Source organism: Panicum virgatum, chromosome 4N (assembly GCF_016808335.1).
Source record: "Panicum virgatum strain AP13 chromosome 4N, P.virgatum_v5, whole genome shotgun sequence".
In the NCBI taxonomy this organism is placed as follows: domain Eukaryota; kingdom Viridiplantae; phylum Streptophyta; class Magnoliopsida; order Poales; family Poaceae; genus Panicum; species Panicum virgatum.
The window spans coordinates 6,404,176-6,424,043 of record NC_053148.1 but is presented as its reverse complement, the minus strand read 5'-3'; the positions used below and the strand labels follow the sequence as shown (position 1 = coordinate 6,424,043).

Genomic DNA, 19,868 nt, shown 5'->3' with positions numbered 1-19,868 from the left:
AAATGAAAAATTCCTAAAAAATTCCTAAAAATACTTCAAGGTGTGATGAATTTAATGGTATCAAATTTTCTCAAAAAATCATTCAGTTAGTATAGTTTGTGGGAATTTAAAGTTAAATCAAAAAAGAAAAAGAAAAAAATGGGCCGGCCCATGAAGGCCCACCGATCAAACCGGTCGGAAAACCGGTCAAACCGGTCGGTAAACCGGTCAAACCGGCCGGTAAACCGGTTGCACGGGAGCTTTTGAATTTCAAACCGGTCAAACCGACCGGTAAACCGGTAAAACCGGCCGGTAAACCGGTCAAACCGGCCGGTAAACCGGTCGGAACCGGTTGCATGAGAGTTTTTGAATTTATTTGAATTTGGATTTGAATTCAACCGGTTTCCACCGGTTATCGGCCTAACCGGTCCGGTAAACCGGTACCGGAGGGCGGCGGTTAGGCCGGTCCGGTCGGTTTTTAAAACCCTGGCTCTAACAAGTAGTCGAGCGGCTAAGAAATCCGACTTCTCGGAGACGAATGCACAGTGGAGACTGGAGAGTGGACAGTCCCTTCGGATAGAGAAATTTCAGAATTTGGCGTCGACGACGACTAGCTCGCTCAAGTCCACGCTACCTGCTTCTGGGGGCAAGTGCCCCGGTGCTTTTGGCTTTGGCACGACTAGCCGGCTCACTCGAAGCCAAGGTGGGCAAGTGGAATAAAGCAGCGTGCTTTCACTCCAGCGAGTAGACTCTAGCTGCGCACGACATGGCCACATCATCCGGGCCGCCGCCGCCGAGCGCCATGTACGCGCGCATCAGGACTATCATTGCCGAGGCCCGGCTGGACTCCGGCGCCGGCGGCTACGACAACAGCAGCAGCGGCGGCGGTAGCAGCCCGGCCTCGCCCGGCGCCTCGAGCGACGGCTCCAGCAGCGCCGACGAGTTCTGCGCCCAGGAGCAGGGCGAGTTCCGGCGCCACGCCGCCTCCCCGCTCTCCTCCTCCGCCCGCCGCGACGAGCTCGACTTCGACGACCGCGACTTTATCCGCCAAGTCTCCCTGTCTTCGCCACGCGCCCTCGACGACGTCCACGGGCGCCAGCAGCGCGTGCTCCTCCTCCTCCTCCCGGCCTTCGCCTCTCCCGCCGACGCCGCCGCGCGTGCCGAGGCGCTGTTGCGCTGGCTCTCCGGATTCGACGTCGCCTGGGTGCTGGACACGGGCGGCTCGTCCGGCGGAGACGAGCGCGCCCTCCCGCGGCGGGAGCTCGGGAGGAGGGTCGGCGCGTGGGCGCAGGCGCTGGGCGGCATGGAGCGCGTCTTCCGCCTCGGGCACGGCCGAGAGCTCGCGCCCGCGCAGGCAGCCGCTCTGGGGGAGCTCGCGGCCGCGAGCTCAGGCGCGATGCTGAGGCTGGTGGACGCCGTGGCCGCGCTCGGGAGCTCCCCGTCGAAGCTGCTCGCGGCGCTCGACATGCACGCCCCGCTCTCGGAGACGTACCCCGTCCTCGCGAGGCTGTTCTCCTGGGGGCCCGACCACCCCGTCCCGGCGGCCGCCGAGGCCGCGCTCGCGGGGCTGGTGGGCGCGGCGCGGCACGGCGGGCGTGACCTCAGAGCGTTCGTGCGCTCCCACTACCCGTGGCGGATGCCGCAGGGCGGCGAGGTGCACCCGTGCGTGAGGTTCTGGATGGGCTACTTCCGCTGCATGCTGCGCAGCCGCGCCTCTCTCCACCTCGTCGTCCTCGGCAGCGACGGCGGCGAGTCGCCGGCGCCAGGCCCCGAGGGCAGCCGCGGGCTGGTTGCGGAGCTGGTCTCGTGCCTGGAGGCCGCGCTCGAGGAGAACGCCGCGGCGCTCGCGTTCCCGGGGCTGCGCCAGGTGTTCATGCTCAACAACACGCACGCCGTCGCGCGCCGCGCAGCGGGCTCCGACCTCCGGCACTTCCTGCCCCCCGAGTGGCTCCGCGTCCGAGAGGAGCGCATGGAGGGCCACATCAAGAGCTACATGGACGCGTCCTGGGCGCCCGTCGTGTCGCGGCTGGGCGGCGGCGGCCGCCGCTTCACCAAGCAGCCCGCCCGGCGCCGGAGCCCGTTGAGCGCTTTCTACGCGGCGTTTGAGAACGCGTGCGGCGCGCAGAGGTGCTGGAAGGTGCCCGACCCGGCGCTCCGGAGCGTCCTCCGGGAAGCCGTGTCGGAGCTCGTCGTGCCGGCATACCGCCGGTATTTGGAGGAGCACCAGGATGTAAAAGCGGCCGCCGGACGCACCGCGGAGGAGCTGGAGCAGCAGCTCTCCGGCTTGTTTGAAGGATAGAAGACCTTGGAATTTTACGCCGCGATATTGTTTACCAAATAATTTAACATGACGTATTAAACGAAATCTATTTATAAATTTTTTCACGGATAGCTGCAAGTTTGCTAGCCGAATCTAATAAGTATAATTAATCCACAATTAGATACAATAATGCTACAGTAACTATGCTCTAATTATAAGATCAAATGTCTCATTAGATACATTAACTGATACAATACTATGATTGCGAATGTGGTTTTGTAATTAGACTTCATTTAATATCTCTAATTAGTGGTCGAAACTGCGAAAAATTTCACCAAGTTTTATTCGCACCCAAACCAAACATGGTTGCTGAGGCGTACAGTGAAACAGACTAACATGTTGTTTGGTTCCTGGGACTAAACTTTAGACTATGTCAAATAAAAAAATCTTAGTATTTAAAAGTATTAAATAAAATCTAATTACAAATCTAATTATAAAACACTGGGACTAAACTGCGAGACAAATCTATTGAGGTATATGTGGCGGCGTATCCTATGGAAACCAGGGTACCCATGCAAACTATGAAAACTCCGATCTAGGCCACAGGATCTGGATCCGATGGATAGGGGTGGAGGTGGGTTTCTTTTGCACTTAACCCCCCACTCAACCCATTATAATTGGAATTTTTGCTAAACACCCCCTGCCTGGAACCCCACCCGTCGCAGCCTGGTTTCGTCGTTTCAAGTCGCCGCCGCCCCGCCCGGTTCTACGCCCGTGCCGCGGTGGCCGCCGCCCCTCCCGCGTTGGCCGCCACCCCTACCGCGATGGAAACCCACCACGCCATGGCCCTGGACTCCGGCGGCCGCGACGGCATGGACGACTCCGGCGGCCGCGACCGCGACGGCATGGACGACTCCGGCGGCCGCAACGCCATGGACTCGGCGCCCGCGACGCCATGGAGCCTTCTCTGCATCCAGTTCGGAACCTGCAACAGCAGCAGTTCGGAAGCTAACATGTCCCAGGCGATTGAATTGATGCAGGAAATGATCGAGCATAGAAAAAGCAGAGCCACAAGCTTTGCCTTGCACATAGTACTACTCCACTAGGTAATTACAGAGGACTGAGAGGAGGGTAGAAAACAAACGGGCATAGGCGTTCATGTCATCCCCATTTCAGAGTTCTCTTCCCAACAGAACTGAACAACACATACCACCTAAACACTGCTTCTTTGTTCCGACCCCCTCAAGAACTGATCGTCATCATCCTATCAGGACTCCCTACATAACACTAAACACATGTTCAGCGAGGACCGGCGGCGGCATCTGGTACGAGGGCGGCGTGCAGCGACGAAACCCTCAGGAGCCGGCGGCGGCGCGTCTGGTACCGTCAGCGGCTCGTCGAGGACCGGCGGCGGCGCGTCGAGGTCCTGCGGCGCGGCGGGCTTCTCCACGCGAGAACAGAACCGAAGGGGTGTCGTAATCGCGGACTCCTTCGTTGCTGCGGGTTTTTTTTTGTGTGCACAAAACAGTAATTAGGAAGGCTGCAGGCGGGCGGTTATTTGGAAATTTGCCCCATTTCCACCTCTATCCATCGGAGTTTTAGATCAGAGTTTTCATAGTTTGCATGGGTATTCTGGTTTTCATAGAATATGCCGAGGTATATTAATCTATAATTTACTGATAATTACTGTAGCATCACTGTAGCAAATTATGAATTAATTAGAATGAGATTTGTCTCATGAATTAGCACCCAATTGTCGAAAAAGTTTTATAAACAAATTTTATTTAATACTTCTAAATGGTAAGATTTTTTTTGATGTGATAGGGGCTAAAAAATCTGTTTGTTTCGACTTGTTTTTAATCCCTATTACATCTTTAAAAAAAGTGACCTCAGATTTTTCAGAAACAAAGACAGGGCTTTAGTTTCTACGATCTGCCGAGAAAAGGCGGCCTTCCGATGGATAATTTTGAAACAAGTCGGTAGGTGAAAATATTCATCAATTTTGAAATATTAAACTTATTTTTCTCATAGTCCAAGACTGATATTTTTTATCCATTAAGGCAACAAATAAGATCCGATCAATATATTTGAATTTGTTATTATTTTTCTAAATGTTCAACATTTTTTGAACTAGAACAAACTCTAGGGGCAAAAAGTTGCGGGTAGGCATGGATCAAATATTCAGCACAAAGAGATGCAGGAGCCAAACGCTGACATGGAAGAGAAAGAACAGACATATAAGATGTGGACCCATGAGAGAACGACATAGCCGGAAAAAGGATAGCAATTGATAAATAGTGGAAATAAGACACATTAACCCTAAAGCTCAGACCAAACGCGGATCAACAGAATTTACAGGAGCAAAATATACTACTAGAAAAATCTTGTTCAGTTAGGTTAATCTGTAAATAATGTTGAATATTAGAATAAGTGCATTTGGGCCACCTACTAGGAAATCTTCAATCTAACCCTTGGTGTCATAGACATACAGGCAGTACATGAGTTCTAAAATATCTCAATCTAGCTACATAACCGCAAATAAATCTTCTTAATACAAACATACAGGTTACCTACCAAAACACATGCAGCAAGGGGTCGATAGATTCCATGGTGCAAACAACAAGATTCACTAATAAGAAACAATAATAATTATTATAAAAGAACCAACCAACCAAGAACATATTTAGTTCTATTGACCGCAATAAGGAGTCAGGTTGCACCACATATCTACTAAATGCAATGAAAGTAAATTCAGAATTCAGAGATACATAGCTATATAGAGCCATAATTCAAAGGCCACGTTTGTTCGTTGTGGCTTGAAATTCAGAATGAATAAAACTAGCTTTTAAGCGCAGGTTTAAATGAGCTAATATGAAAGAACATTTAGTGACACATGCAGCCATCAAACAAAGAAGAGATCGAATGGCAAAATTCTGAAGAAGCATTGAGAGCATATGCATGAGACAAAATACTACATATTCAGAAGCATTCAGAACAAAGGTGGAGATAAATACCAGAAACATAAAAAATGAGTACGAGTTACCAACACAGAACAAAAGTACTTGGGCACCATTGAGCTGAATGCATATCCTCTGGAATCATATCGAGCAAGCATAAACAATACATGACACAGCATAACTATTTCACACGACAAATCAAACAAGCATACCTACAGATGGTGGGGAGTTGGGCAGCCAGTCCTAAACTGGTTAGTGGTTGAGCAGTTTGACAAGTCCGATGAGAGCGTTAGCCACACAGATCCTTCTTCAACCTTATAAAATGCCATTGGGAACATCAGGTACATCAGACAACAAAAAGAAAAGGGAAAAGCGAAACAGGAGGGGTAAGACCCTCCATAACGTGGGCCTTATTTAGTTGCGAAATTTAAAATTCCAAATCTATCACATCAAAAGAGAATCTTACATGCATTGAGTATTAAATCTAGACGAAATAAAAAATAAATTATATAGTTTGCTTGTAAATTGCAAGACGAATCTAATGAGCCTAATTAGGCTATGATTAGACACTAAATTGCTACAGTACACATGCTCTAATGATGAATTAATTATACTCATTAGATTCGCCTCGTAGTTTACAGACGAGTTCTGTAATTAGTTTTGTGATTAGTCTATGTTTAATACTTCAAATGTGTAAAGATTCTATTTTTATAACTTTACACGGACAACTAAACGAGGACGTGGAGTGATGCCCGTAAAAATATCAGACCCCACAACCAAAAGTAAGCATCGCTCCTGAAGAGCTGCAATGGGAAGCACCACAAGCATCACTAGTAGGGTCCACAAAATCAACTCCAAGTGGCTAATGAGTTCTGCCTTCTTGCGCTTTTTCCCACGCCACATGAGTCAAAGATTTTTTTTTTAAAATATGGCATCGGTGCATCTACTTGCATTGCTCCTTATTTTTCTAGCACAAGCATGGGTAGCTGCATTGGTAGGAGTGGCGCCATTTCTTCTCTCTATTTTGAGCACCACTTAAGCCACACACTGTGGAGGGCCACGATTTTGACTGCGGCAATCTTTTTACAGCTATGACATGCTGGAACATGAGTGGGAGAAACAAACAACAAGTTACAGAAGTAAAAGTTAGACACATAGATTTAGAGTGTCACTCATTAATAATTAAACTATAAATTGCAATCAGTCATGTGCATCTAATTCTTTAAATTTTACCACTATTCCACAGATATAAAATAGCACTATCCATTTTCAGCACTACAAACCCCCCAAAAATATACTTGAAACATGAACTTAAAGGGAATATTCACCAAATATCACATATGGTACTAAAACCCACCAAATGGTAGGAACAAAGACTGTAAACAAAGAAATATTCAGAACAAAGCAATATTGCTGAGACCTGACCGCCAGAACAGGAGAGGGGAGGTGTGGCCAGCAGGGAAGACCACCAAGCCAGCTGTGAGACGGCGAGGGGAAAGGAGGACGAGATGAGGAGCTGCTGCTGCTGCAGATGGTGCGGATCAAGGAGCTGCCGGACGCCCGGACTACTGCTGCGAGGAGCTGCTATGCGCGCGCTCATCTGTGGAGGCTCCTCTCCTCTGCGACTCAGGAAACAAATAAGCAAAAATACAACAGATCAGGCAATGAATCAAAAGAAAAGGAAAGCAAATCTCGATTTGTGGGCGAGATCGACAGAGATGAGGGAGTCCTGTGTAACACCCCAGGTGTTAATCACATGTAATTAAGGTTAATTTCATGATTAACATGATCGTTAGCATTAGAATTGCATGAACAAAACCACCAAATAAAATTTTTCTAGCATTTTAACACATGTGATGACGAAATTTTGTTTAAAAATGTTTCCAATAAGAGAGCATATCATATTTTATTTAAATAATGTCAAAATTACGTACATAAGAATATTAATGGGTTTATATCAAAGATTTGATTTGAAGGACAAATTACTCAAATGAGATCCTTTAACAAGTTTCAAAAGAGAAACTGATTCAAATTTTTTGTTAAACTTGAGCTTAACTAGCTAATCATTGGCCTAAGGTTGTTATCAGTCTTAATCAAGTTGCAAGTGCCACAAAAGAAAAAGCAAAAGTAGAGAAATTGGAGATCAGTGACTATGGTCGGAAAACGGCAAGTCTGAATCAGCAATGGTTAACCAAGTTTGGACCCACTTTTTGAATAATTTTTTATGCAAACTTTGAAATGTGGTGGAGTGGAAACAAAATTGGAATATCAAGAATTATCTTGGTCAAGTAGTTCAGTGAAAAATGTGAGGCATTATATTTTTAATCAAAGCTCCAAGTTGCAATATTGAGTCAATCATTGACAGATTAGGTCTGTCAATGTTTGGATTGAGTTTGTCATTGAAAGATTGGGTCGGTCATAGTTGGATTGGGTTGAACTTCAAATTGCAGTGCGAAAGTTTGAGCTTTTACCCAAATCGAGTCGGCTCAACTTCAATTTGATCTTCTGGATTATTGTGAACCCGGAACCTCCAGGTATCAATCCGGAATAATCCGGATACTCCGGGTTTACTACCGGATAGTCGAGTGTTGAGGTAGTCTTCATCCAGTCCTTGTCTGTTTTCCCCGTTCCATTCTTCTTCGTTGAGCTCAGGAGCCGAGCAGAGCCGCTTCCATTGCCGCCCTTGCCATCTCCGGCCGCAGTTCGTCGATCCCTTCCGTGGGGACCTCCCCAACAATGTTCCGCACCTCCACAAGCCTAGCTCGAGCTTTCCTGGCTAGAATCGACGGCTCCACTGCCGGTCGCCATAGGAGCGCCGCCCGAGCTCAGCTCCTTCGCGTCGATTCGCTTCTCCGGTCCTCGACGGCCCAAATCGATCTTAAAAATGTGTTCTTGGTGAGCTCCTCCACCTTCCCAGCCCTTTACCCTGCCGCTCCGTGCGCCGCTCGCGCCATCGGCCACCATGGCGTATGCAGTCCGGGTATTCCGGATAATGGTCCGGATCCTCCGGATATTTTGTGTCTGGCCATACTTATTACTTGATCCACTTTATTGAGTTTATTTTACGCATGGTAACTCTAGCTAACTTAATTTAAAACTATATTGATAGGTATAAATTCGTAATTGTAGTTATGTTACTCCTTTTGCTAGTATAAAAAATATATGGTAGGCTACTAATGTGCTGCATGTGCTTTGGAAAAAGTTTTAGAGTTATTGATGCATGTATGCATGAGTTAGTGACTTAACTTGTTAGTGCTTAATAAATGATACCAATATATTATATAAAATTCTACAAAATTTATGCAACATGTGTTAACTCCGTCTTAACATCTTAGTCCCTGTTCTCCACCAGTTTTGTTTTCTACGTTTGTACTTCTATAATTTGTTAGCTTATTTTTATTAATCGATCCATGGTTGCCTATGTGTATTTGAACATATGCATGTAATTTCATATGCATTCATACTTCAATATTGTTGTATCCTATTTAGATACGCTAGATGCACAACGCGTGGATGTGGAGCACGTGAAGACGGAACCGCAAGACGGTGTTTGGTGGATGTATCCTAAAGAGAAGGACCAGCTGGAACTACCAAAGACCCGGCCTAAGGTCGGAAGGGCCCAAGACCTTGATAGCATTAACACTTAGTGTTACCCCAAGCAAGTCCCAGAGCATAACCTACGATTTTAAATTATGAATCATTATATGTTTATTACTTGTGCATTATATTTTTAGGAATTGTTTCGAACCTTAGTTGCATGATCCCTAGGTTCCCTTGGTCTTATACTAGTATGTGTAGATCGATAGCACTGCTATGCTTAATAGGACTCGGTAGAAGTTGAGTGATTCCCTGTCACTCGCGAGCTATAGGATAAAAGTCGGGTAATTCCAAGTTACTCGCGAGATATAGGATGTTTTATATTTCCGTATATAAGTTATTGCAATCATGATGGAATGTATGGAAATTTGAGACCGGGCGGGGAATGATGATGAAATGTAGGTGTGGCATCACGACAGGGTTCCTGGAGTCTAGTCCCGTCTGTGTCGATTGTGGACCGTACCGTTGTTGGCCCTGTCGATCGAGTACCGCCCTACTTTGAAAGTACAGAACTTCACCACCACCCCTTAGGGTAGTTGAGTGGCCGTGGAGAATTGGGATGCATGTATTTACTTTTGGTGGTTTCTCGTAGGGCTCGGCTGACTATATATAGGTGAGGCGGTTCTGTAGTTCGAGGCGGGGAGGGGAATGGTTCCGACGAGGCAAATGTGTGTTGGTTAGATCCACCTTGCAAGGTTTAATTGAATCGATTCGCCGTTAGTCGCTCTTAGACATGAGCACCTTGACCACCGAGTCGCATTGTAGTAAGATACTATGGAATATGGCTTATATATGATGATAATTATCTTGAGTTGTGGTTTAATATTCTACCATGTTTGCTCTAGTAATTCTGGCAAATTTAGCAATTAATAATCTATATAGAATTTGGGGCTAAAATATTGAAAGTAAGGATTTACTCTTAGATGCGTTCTGACAAAACAAACCCAACAGCCAAAAAGCTGTGCATGTCTAGATAGTGGGCTAAGTATACCCATAGTCGGGTAAGCCTTGCTAAGTATTAGTATATTCATGGTTTGTTGTTTATCCTGTTTCAGGTATAAAAGCTAACCAGAATTAACATCGGTGGGCTTGATGTGATGTCCTCACGTTTTCATAGTTGTCGTTTTGTTTTATTGGTTATCAGTCAAACTTCCTTCTCTCAGGTCATTGTATGTAAATTCTAAAATTTGAGATGTTTTTAAATATTTATGTTATCTATTTTTGTGAAATTATATCATGCTAGTATTGTCTGCGCTCGCCGTCGTGCGAGACTACTGGTGATGTTTCGCTCGGGCCGCGGGTTGAAACAAGTTGTCAAGTTACATTTAATTAAACTAATACGTCTTATGTGTTCAAATGATGATCATTACGCTTAATTATCCAGTTTAACCAGGCAGTTCCGTCACATCCTGATTGGCAGTGAGCCGGTAACGCGACAGGGAGACGCGACTGGTTTTTGGCGCCGATTCTAACCAGCTAACAACCGAGCCCAAGAGAGGGGAGAATCCGAACAAACGGACATGGATGTTGACGCATGATCATATGGTCCAAAATTCGACAGATTTTTACTGCAAAAATCTGCTGACAGATATTTATCAAAGTCTAAAAAATATGATGGTTACTTAAATCTTAATTTATTTTGGTTGCTCAGTTTGAAAATTTACTTCAGAAGTTTTAAAATTTTGCATGTGTGGATTAAGATGAGTTACTAGTTTGTTTAGATGATGGAAGGGGGACAATGCCTATCTCAGAACTTGAGGTAACCTTCCAAAAAAAAAAAACTTGAGGAAGCAGCATCTTAAACTACAGAGTAACATTACTGAAGGTGCATGCCCCACCAAAAGGGGTACAATCACACATGCGGTATAGCTGTTTCCCCTGCCGCATAGCATGATAACTAAAGAAATTTCATAAGAATTTCAGACATCCTAAACAGCTAGCACATGATGGAATCTGGAACTCCCACATTCTAAACAAGCCTCTAACTGAATCTTACGAACAGCTTACTCACAAAAGGCGTGCTTAGGCCTCGCTACTGCATGAGCAAGGGTGCTCTAGGACAGAACCAGGCACGCGGTCTCCAGTTGGTTGAATCTTCCTTGAGCTCCATTGGGTACGGGATATCTTCCACAACACCAGATACCAAATGGAACACAGATATCCAGTACCGATTCTGCTGAAACCTATCCATGCAATAGACACAATTGCGCTTGATCATCGGAAAATCCTTTGCAGAGAGAGCAAATGTGTCTCCTCGGCCCACAAAAAGCGAGTAGTAACCAAGGTCCATCACCCTCTCGCGGAGCTCCATGGAATGGTTGGGCGTCCACTCCGGCTTGTAGACTTCAGCTGGGGATGGATGTCTGCCGATGTGCAACACCACGAGCAATAGCTCGCCGTTGCAGGCAACCAGATGGGTACCACGCACAAGGTGAAGCCTGTCGCATCGGCAGAGCCTGTTCACCACGGAGCAAACATTGTGGAGCCGAGTGCACTCCGGAGGAAGGTCAGCTCCAGTGTTGAAATCACAGATGACGATGTTCCGCTCGGCGTCAATGTAGTATGCTTTTCCTTGATGGAACACCATGGACTCGATCGCGAATGTACCTTGTTCGTACATCATGGTCCAGGCGGCGTCCCCAGGGCGCCACAAGTGCGTCGTCTGCCCAATCGGGCCCTTGGGCTGAGCAGCAACGGCAATCCAGTTCGGCGAGGCGAGCGGGTCGTCGGAGAGGAAGATCCGGGTGAGGGGGCTCAGGCACGGGAGGGGCACCTCGGTGTTGGACAGCGGCTCCCACAGCACGAGCCGCGTGGGGGATTGGTCGTCGTCCACCAGGGCGAGCCACCCCCGGGACGCGCCGCAGCAGTAGGGGAGCCCGGCCGGGGGAGCGCCGACCTCCATCCTCTGGGCGCCGCGGCGAGGGAGCCGGAGGGAGTAGTCGCCGATGGGTGGCATAAATCCCCTCCGCCGCGCGCCGCCGGCAACGACCCACGGGCGGCAGGCGGCAAGGGGGGAGGTGGAGGCTCGCCAGTGGGTGCAGACCTGGTAAATGTAGAGGTGGTCGGCGTCGGAGGACAGCCGGTGGGAGATGTCCTGGAGGAGATCGGCGGGCAGCGAGGACCAGCCGCCGCACGCCATACCCTCTTTCCTCTTTTTTTTTTTTTTTTTTTTTTGCGTGCGTAAGAACGAAGGGTGCACCTGCTATAGAGTGGGGAAGTGGGCCCAGTGGGCTCGTCCGGTCGAAATGAGCCCTAAAATCTCACGGACTCATGTGGGAGAGCGGAGCAGGCCCGAATCGGCCTAGCAAGCCGGATCAGCTCGTGTTTACTTTTTTTCCCCCTTTTTTCCTTATTCTTGAAATCTCTCGGACCACTCATCGTGACCTAACTAATAGCAGTCCTACCTCCGCCCCAGAATATAAGCATTACTATCTATTCACCAGATTCAAAGCATCTTCTATGTATCTGGACTAATACTTGTCCAGATACATTAGAGATGATATGAATCTGGACATCTAAAAATATAGCTAGGAGTGCTTATATCGTGGGACGGAGAGAGTACTATTAAGTACTAGGATGAACGCGTAGCGCCCGTAAAGACTGTGTTGTTTCTAAAAAAAAATGAAGTATAGAGAATATATATTGTGACTAACTTCTTTTAGACAAAGTATAGGCAATATATGTTGTGACTGCAGTAGTAGTTATGTGCTTTTACGGCGTTTCATTCTGTTTGGCCTAGTCTGCACTTACGAAATCATCAAGTGGTTTGGCCCATTTCAAAATTACACATGGTGGCTCAGCCTGACCACTCGAAGAAATTGAGAATGGAAAGGGAATGCACTAGTTTTAGTTTTCTATAAAATCTCCAAAGTTGTATAATAAATAGTACCAATATGAAATGCATTCAAGCAGCACCGGCTCTGGTGACACCCCTGAATTTGAGCTCCTCATGGCTCTTCCGGTGGTTGCCATCGTACGGACACTTCATCATGCACCAACCTACAAAGCGAGCTGCAGGGTGTCGGGTGCGGGTGCTGCCTTGCCTTCTTGGAGAGGTGCCGTGGTCAAGGCCGGTTTGAGATGAAGGATGCCTGTGAAGTTGAGTGGGACGACAGGCTTGGAGGCTCGTGATCGCGGAGGAGGAAGAAGAGTCACATGTTCGTCTAAACAGCCGTTTAAACAACATTTAAATGTCAATATTAGCCTAAATAGTAAACTTTGAAGGCTAAATGACAATCACTTATTGTTTAGCTATTTATTGGATTAAACGGTCATTTAAACGAGTTACGCGATCATTAAATGGGATAAATGGTTGATTAAATGAATACAGCTATGCAAAACGCGTAAACAAGTTAAACGGCCATGGAGGCAAACCGTGCCAAAGACAAAGAGAGGTAAATTGTATTATTTAGCCGGTAAATGGTGTATTAATTATTAGATGATTGTGTATTAATTATTAGATGATTGACGTTTAATAAATGGTAAATAAAGGCATAAATGGTATGACGGATAACAGAACAGAATTAAATATTATTAGATAGGCTAAATGGTAGGTTAACACACTATTTAGTAAAATAAAGATAAATGCACTTGCATTCTTACATGTATACATATTTATATATGTATAGTTGATTTCATACATGCATAAATATATACACTTGATCTTTTGTATGCATAAACACATATATCAGTTAAAATTCTTAACTTTGCAATCATGAATATACATATTTGATGATATGATATAAAATTATTCAGCTTGTTTAGTTTCATTTAAATACCGTTCAAACCATGTAAACGCTAAATAAAGAGTTACTAACCGTTGAGCACTATCGTTCAAGACAATATTGATCGGACTAAATTGCTTGGAAAGCAAGGATGGACGTGGCCACGCGTCGAGGAAGCAGAGCCGTTTAAGACAAATCCTACCACAGTGGGTGGCAGTGGAAGACGTGTTCAATTTCTTCATGGGACACCGGCGTCACTCACGCGCACGAAAATTCTGGCTGGCAGCAAAGCACACAGTCCCGGGTACGTGGCATGCAATCATTTGATAAAAAACGGTAACAGTAGATCGATGCTCCCGTTGGCCTCCTTTTCCTTCGGCAGTAAGAAGGTACATATTTGATTTGATTCCAAGTTATAATTTGTTTGACTTTTAAATTTGACCACTCACCTTATTCAGAAAATTTGTGTAAACATAACCAAATTTAAATTATTTTTGAAGAACTTCTATTGATGAAGCAAGCCACAACAAAAAAAATAATTTACACTAATTTTTTAATAAGATGTCTGGTTAAACTTGGAGGTCAAAAAGAATCAAACAAACTATAATTTGGAATGGAGGAAGTACATTAACGTATTGAATATACTAGATCAATAATTGATTAGCGATTTAGAGGCGAAGCCACATTCACTTTCATAGTATTGACTCAATTTTTACCATTTAAATTATATCAATTTATTTTGTTCTATGCAACAGAGAGTGCACTAGAATCCCTTCAATTCTAGCTTCGCCCTTGTATCGATTTATATTAACATTAAGGATTAACCCGATACATATATCAGAGCATGTCATGTCAAGTACAACCACAACTAGCCAAGGTATGTTTTTATGGACTTCTTTTTAGTCTCTGTCACATCAAAAGAAATCTAATCATTTAGAAGTAACAAATAAAATCTATTTATAAAATTATTTGCACAGATGGGTGCTAATTCGCGAGATGAAATCTATTGAGCCAAATTAATCCATAATTGCTACAGTGATGCTACAAGAAAATTTTTCTTTGATGTTATTATAATTAGACTTTTTGCACCAGCCAAATTAATTTTATAATTAGATTTTATTTAATATTTATAAATTTCAAGATTCTCTTTGATGTAATATAGTCTAAAGTTTAACCCTCCAGTTTCAGATCGACTCACGGCGTGAGCCACGTTGACCGTGTGGCTGGTGCTCCCACTCCATAGCGTGCGTGCCACGAGTCGGCCCACAGAAAAAAAATGTTTTAGCATCTCCACGTCTAAAAATATAGCAAGCCTGCTACAGTATTCACTACCACACCACAATCGAACTCCTCGACTCTGGGTATGCCGGTATGGAGAAGACACCATGTCCATACACATCATTGATCCTATCAGCATTAGCTACCTCATTTTGATATACTCAGCTACCATAGGAGGCAAAGCATCTTATTGCATTAATAATAAGAAGCTTCATCTGAAGATTCCACATTGATCATCGTAACCACAAAAAAATTATGTAAATTATCATGACGAACAAAAACATATGTCCACCAATTTTTTTACTGACCTATTTTATTTTTAAAAGGTTACACACCTCTCAGTTAAGTAAAATTAGTTGAAGATTTCCCCTAAATATCTAAAACTATATCTTAATTGCACATCTAGCTATTTTGAAAAATAACTTAAAAGTAAGAGCTTAACTCTTTGTACAAATTGCCACCCACCTATGCAACTACAAAAATTATCTAAAGTAACATCCTAAATTTGCATCTAATCTTTTTCTCCTATGCCATCATATATTTCTAGATTACCTGCTTTTTTAAATACTTAACATGGAAAAGGTTAACTCAATGCAAGTACTCCCTCCGGTCATATTTAAATGACATTTTAGACAGCCATTTTGACTTGCACATGCTTTCCATGTCTATATGTAGGAATGTAACACATATTGAGGTGCAATGGAAAGAAGAAAACCTACGAACGGAGATGATGATAAGATAAAGAATACAAAAGTACTAGATGAGAGTTGGAATAGGAACAGATGAGATAGACCAAAGATAAGCATTTTTAGTAGCTGTGGCCCCTAAATTGTATCTTTTAAGTTTCAGTTTACTAAAAAAATTGCATTTGAAACTTCCTGAATTATGTATAAACTAAAGGAACTACAGGCATTATGAACTTAAAAGCTACCGCAAGAATTTCGTAGGGAAATTTAAGCAAGCCTGTAAAGTGCATGTAACACAGAGGTTATTCACAAAGACAAGCTTCAAGCTCACTGCTGCTTGTGGAAGGGTGCCCTAGCAGCCCTTGGACAAAACCAGGCATACGGCCTCCAGTTGATGGCTTCGCGTTGTTTGACCTCCTCCGGCTCCGGGCAACGAACTTCTTCCAAAACTTTATTGGATTTCAAATGGAACACGGATATCCAACACCAATTGTCATAATAGGCTTTACCCGTGTAGTAGATACAATTCGGCTTGATCGCGGGGAACTCCTTTGAAGAGAGAGCAAACGTATGTCCACTGTCGCCCAAGAACAGCGAGTGGTCACCAAGGTCCATCACCCTCTCTCGGTCCCGGAGAGACACGCCCGGGCAAGAAGTCTCGCAGGACGTCCACTCCGGCTTGTAGACTTGAGCCTCCAGGTGGCTGCTGCCCTGTGCGTGCGTAGCACCACGAGCAGCAGGTCGTCGTTGCAGGCGACCAGGTGTACGCCACGCACTGGGTGGAAGCTGTGGTCCCACCTCCAGAGGCTGTTCATTACGGGCTCCATCCGAGTGATCTTTGGAGGAAGATCACCATCAGTGCCGGTGCCGAGATCGCAGATGATAATGTTCTTCTCGCGGTCGACGTAGTAGGCTTTCCCGTCGTGGAATGTCATGGACTCGATCTCGTACGTGCCGTCCTCGTACATCATCGTCCAGGTGGCGTCTCTGGGGTGCCAGAAGAGCGCCGTCTGCCCTACCAGGCCCTTCAGCTGGGTAGCAATGGCGGCCCAGTTCGACGATGTGAGCGGGTCGTCGGAGAGGAAGACTCGAGTGAGGCAGCTCAGGCACGGGAGGGGGATCTGGGTGTTGGAGAGCGGATCCCACAGCACGAGCCGCGTCGGGAACCTCTGGTCGTCCACCAGGGCGAGCCAGCCGAAGGACGCGCCGCAGCAGTACGGGAGGCCGGCCGGAGGATCGCCGGCGTCCAGCCTCGGCGCGCCGCGGCGAGGGAGGCGGAGGGACCAGTCGCGGATCGGCACCAGCCCGCACCACCACGCGGAGCCGGCAAGGACCCAGGGGCTGTACGCGACTGGAGGAGGGGTGGAAGCTCGCCAGTGGGTGCAGACCTGGTGGATGCGGAGGTGGTCGGCGTCGGAGGGCAGCAGGCCAGAGACCTCTCCGAGGAGATCGGCCCGAAGGGAGGACCAGCCGCCGGAGGCCATCACGATTCACGAGAACAAATCTAATCCTCCATCAAAAAAAATTCCCTTTTTTCCCTGGAGATTGTTACCTAGGAATCCGGTCTTTATACTATGCACGAGTGCACGACGTGTCAAAACCTGCACGCGAACGATGAACAATGGCTCTCCATATACGACATCAATGAATATGTAGATTCATATCGCTGGAAGAAAAAAAGACCATGCAGCGCCTCTGCGGTTCAGGCCCTTCCTCACTGTCGCGTGCCTTGCGCGCGCTGTCATGGCTGCGTACCCAGCAGTTACCCAATAGTTGTCTGTGCCAGCGCCTGGATCACTGTTGCGTTGGCTCCACGAGACGTCTGCCCCCGCTGGTGGCGGCGCATCCAGGTGGGGCTCACATTTTCCTCGGAGACTCCAGCGTCGTACTTGCCTCGTGAATATATTCCACGCTATAGATTCATATCGCTGGAAGAAAAAGAGACCATGCAGCGCCTCTGCGGTTCAGGCCCTTGCTCGCTGCCGCGTGCCTTGCGCGCTGTCGTGGCTACGTACCCAGCAGTTGTCTGTGCCAGCACCCGGATCACTGTTGCGTTGGCTCCACGAGACGTCTGCCCCCGCTGGTGGCGGCGCATCCAAGTGGGGCTCACATTTTCCTCGGAGACTCCAGCGTCATCCTTGCCTCGTGAATATATTCCCCGCTTGCTAGGCACTGCTCATCCAAATCGATCTCCACTACACACACTACCGGAAACCAGTCATACGTCGAGTGTCAAAGAGTTTGCCGAGTGCATAAATATGGGCACTCAGCAAACTGCCCATTTGCCGAGTGTTTTTGTAAGTAATATGTATGCTATACAAAATGGTGAAAATGTTCTGTTATGGCTGGATTGTTGGCTTGAAAACAGACCTCTCTGTATTAACTACCTACTCTTTTCGAGCTAAATGAATGCAAACAAGTTTCTGTGGCTGAATGTATAAGGAAAAATGGTCAGGCCTCCTTTAGGAGATGGCTTCCTTTGGTTCTACAGGATCAATGGGAGAGGCTGAAACAGCAGGCTTTGAATTTCCCTCTTACTCAATCTAAAGACAAGGTTTCTTGGTTCAGGTCCCCTAGGGGAGTGTTCACTGTTAAATCTACTTATGATCGTTTAACTAGAGACGAAGCTGGAGATTCATTTTCCAGAATTTGGAAAGCTCACATTCCCTACAAGATTAAGATCTTCCTTTGGCTTATGGAACAGGGTGCAATTCTGACCAAGGAAAACTTAGTAAAAAGAAATGGGGGGGGGGGGTGACCCATCTTGCAGATTTTGTGATGAGCTTGAAACATTGAATCATCTCTTCTTCACCTGTCATACCTCCAAAGTTGTGTGGAGCATTGTTGCTTATTCTCTGGGTGCTGTCAACATTCCATCCTCTTTGAATCAATTTTGGTCTTGGGGACAGACCTGGATTCCAGCTAAAAGCCAGATACATACTTTTTTGCTTTCTGCTATATGTTGGGCGATATGGAAAGCAAGGAATGATGCTTGCTTCAACGCTAAGCTGATTCATCATCCTGCTGAAATTGTTTGTCATGCTTGTGCTTTCCTAAAATATTGGGCAGGTCTACACAAGGAAGAGGTCTAGACCCAGATCAAGGAGGGAGTCAGGCTGCTGCTATCGATGGCTTGCCAGCTGCTCTCCAATCAGAGTCGCTCTACAGCAAGAATGCTTCTTCCTCTGCCGTCAGTTGACCAAGACCAAGGTGATGCTGTGCCAGACGAAGAGGATGCGTGAGATCAAGCTCATCTCATGTTGGGTTCCTTAGGTTATTGCTAAACTGTGTTTCTGGGATGTTGGCTTCCCCGGATGTTAGTCTAGCCTTTTGGTTTGGTCTGTAATAACGCTACTTCTGCTTCCCGAGGCCCTGTAGAGTCGTTTGGCTTGAATCAAGTCAGGTGGCTTCACACGCTAGGAACCTTCTTCCCTAGCCTTTCCCCCTCTGTTTCCCCCGCTACTCGTTCACAAACTTCTGTATTTCCGTTTCATGCGAATGGAAATGGGGGCCGGCCTCGATTCAAAAAAACAAATAGAGACCATCCCATCCCGTAAAACTAAATCTAAACGATCTCATCCGGCTGAAGCTGCGGCAGTTCACAACGCTTGGGATGATGGATCTGGAAACCGCTTTCGAACGGCCGGATCAAAATCCAATGGTGGAAGAGAAACGGGCAACGTGGCCCAATGATATGCTGGAGCTTGGTCCAGGATTCGTATTGTAGAAGAAGGTATGTGTGACAGAACCGCCCAAATTAAACTGGCTTAAGTGCGCTAACTATCATCTTAATGGTTAATCAAGTTTCTGTGCACTTAAAATGGTGTAATCCGGACGTCTGTCTGTTTAAGGATCGAAAAACACTGGAAGTCTCGCACGAAGACGAGCACAGATGATTACAAGCAGACAAAAGTTCTCAATGTTAATTTACAAAGCAGAATTTTACAAACAAGTTTACGTAAAATATCAGAGTTCAAATTGCAGCGGAAACTAAATAGAAGTTGAGTTTAGAAAAACAACGATTACTACGATGACGTGAGGACGTCACATCGAGCCCACCGATGTGAATCCTAGTTAGCTCCAGCCAGCAGCAGTTACCTGAAAACAGGGTGACAACAAACCCTGAGTATACTAATACTCAGGAAGGCTTACCCGACTATGGGTATACTTAGCCCACTATCTAGACATGCAAAGCTTTTTGGCTCTGGAGTTTGTTTTGCTGAAAGGCTACTACTAATGAATCCTTACTTTCAATATTTTAGCTCAATTTAAGTTTATCAAGTGCCAACTAGATTTGCCTGACATCTAGAGCAAGCATGGTTGATCACATCAATCTTTACAGAGTATCATCATCATATCATCATCATTCCATTCTCATTCCAATTCT

General features: G+C 46.1%; 2 protein-coding genes and 1 pseudogene across 2 annotated transcripts; 1 reads left to right on the top strand and 2 right to left on the bottom strand.

The window, feature by feature from the left end:
• The first annotated feature begins 473 nt into the window (after window positions 1–473).
• On the top strand, window positions 474–2,383 carry LOC120669024 (exocyst complex component EXO70A1-like). The gene has a single exon (XM_039948857.1). It carries the CDS (start codon window positions 746–748, stop codon window positions 2,276–2,278), a length of 1,533 nt encoding a protein of 510 aa, XP_039804791.1. The 5' UTR covers window positions 474–745; the 3' UTR covers window positions 2,279–2,383.
• Window positions 2,384–10,566: 8,183 nt separating this feature from the next.
• LOC120671118 lies at window positions 10,567–11,961 on the bottom strand. Its single transcript, XM_039951360.1, has one exon. The coding sequence runs from the start codon at window positions 11,930–11,932 to the stop codon at window positions 10,826–10,828; it is 1,107 nt and encodes a 368-aa protein (XP_039807294.1). The 5' UTR covers window positions 11,933–11,961; the 3' UTR covers window positions 10,567–10,825.
• Window positions 11,962–15,808: 3,847 nt separating this feature from the next.
• Window positions 15,809–16,965, bottom strand: LOC120668530 (annotated as a pseudogene).
• Window positions 16,966–19,868: the final 2,903 nt, after the last annotated feature.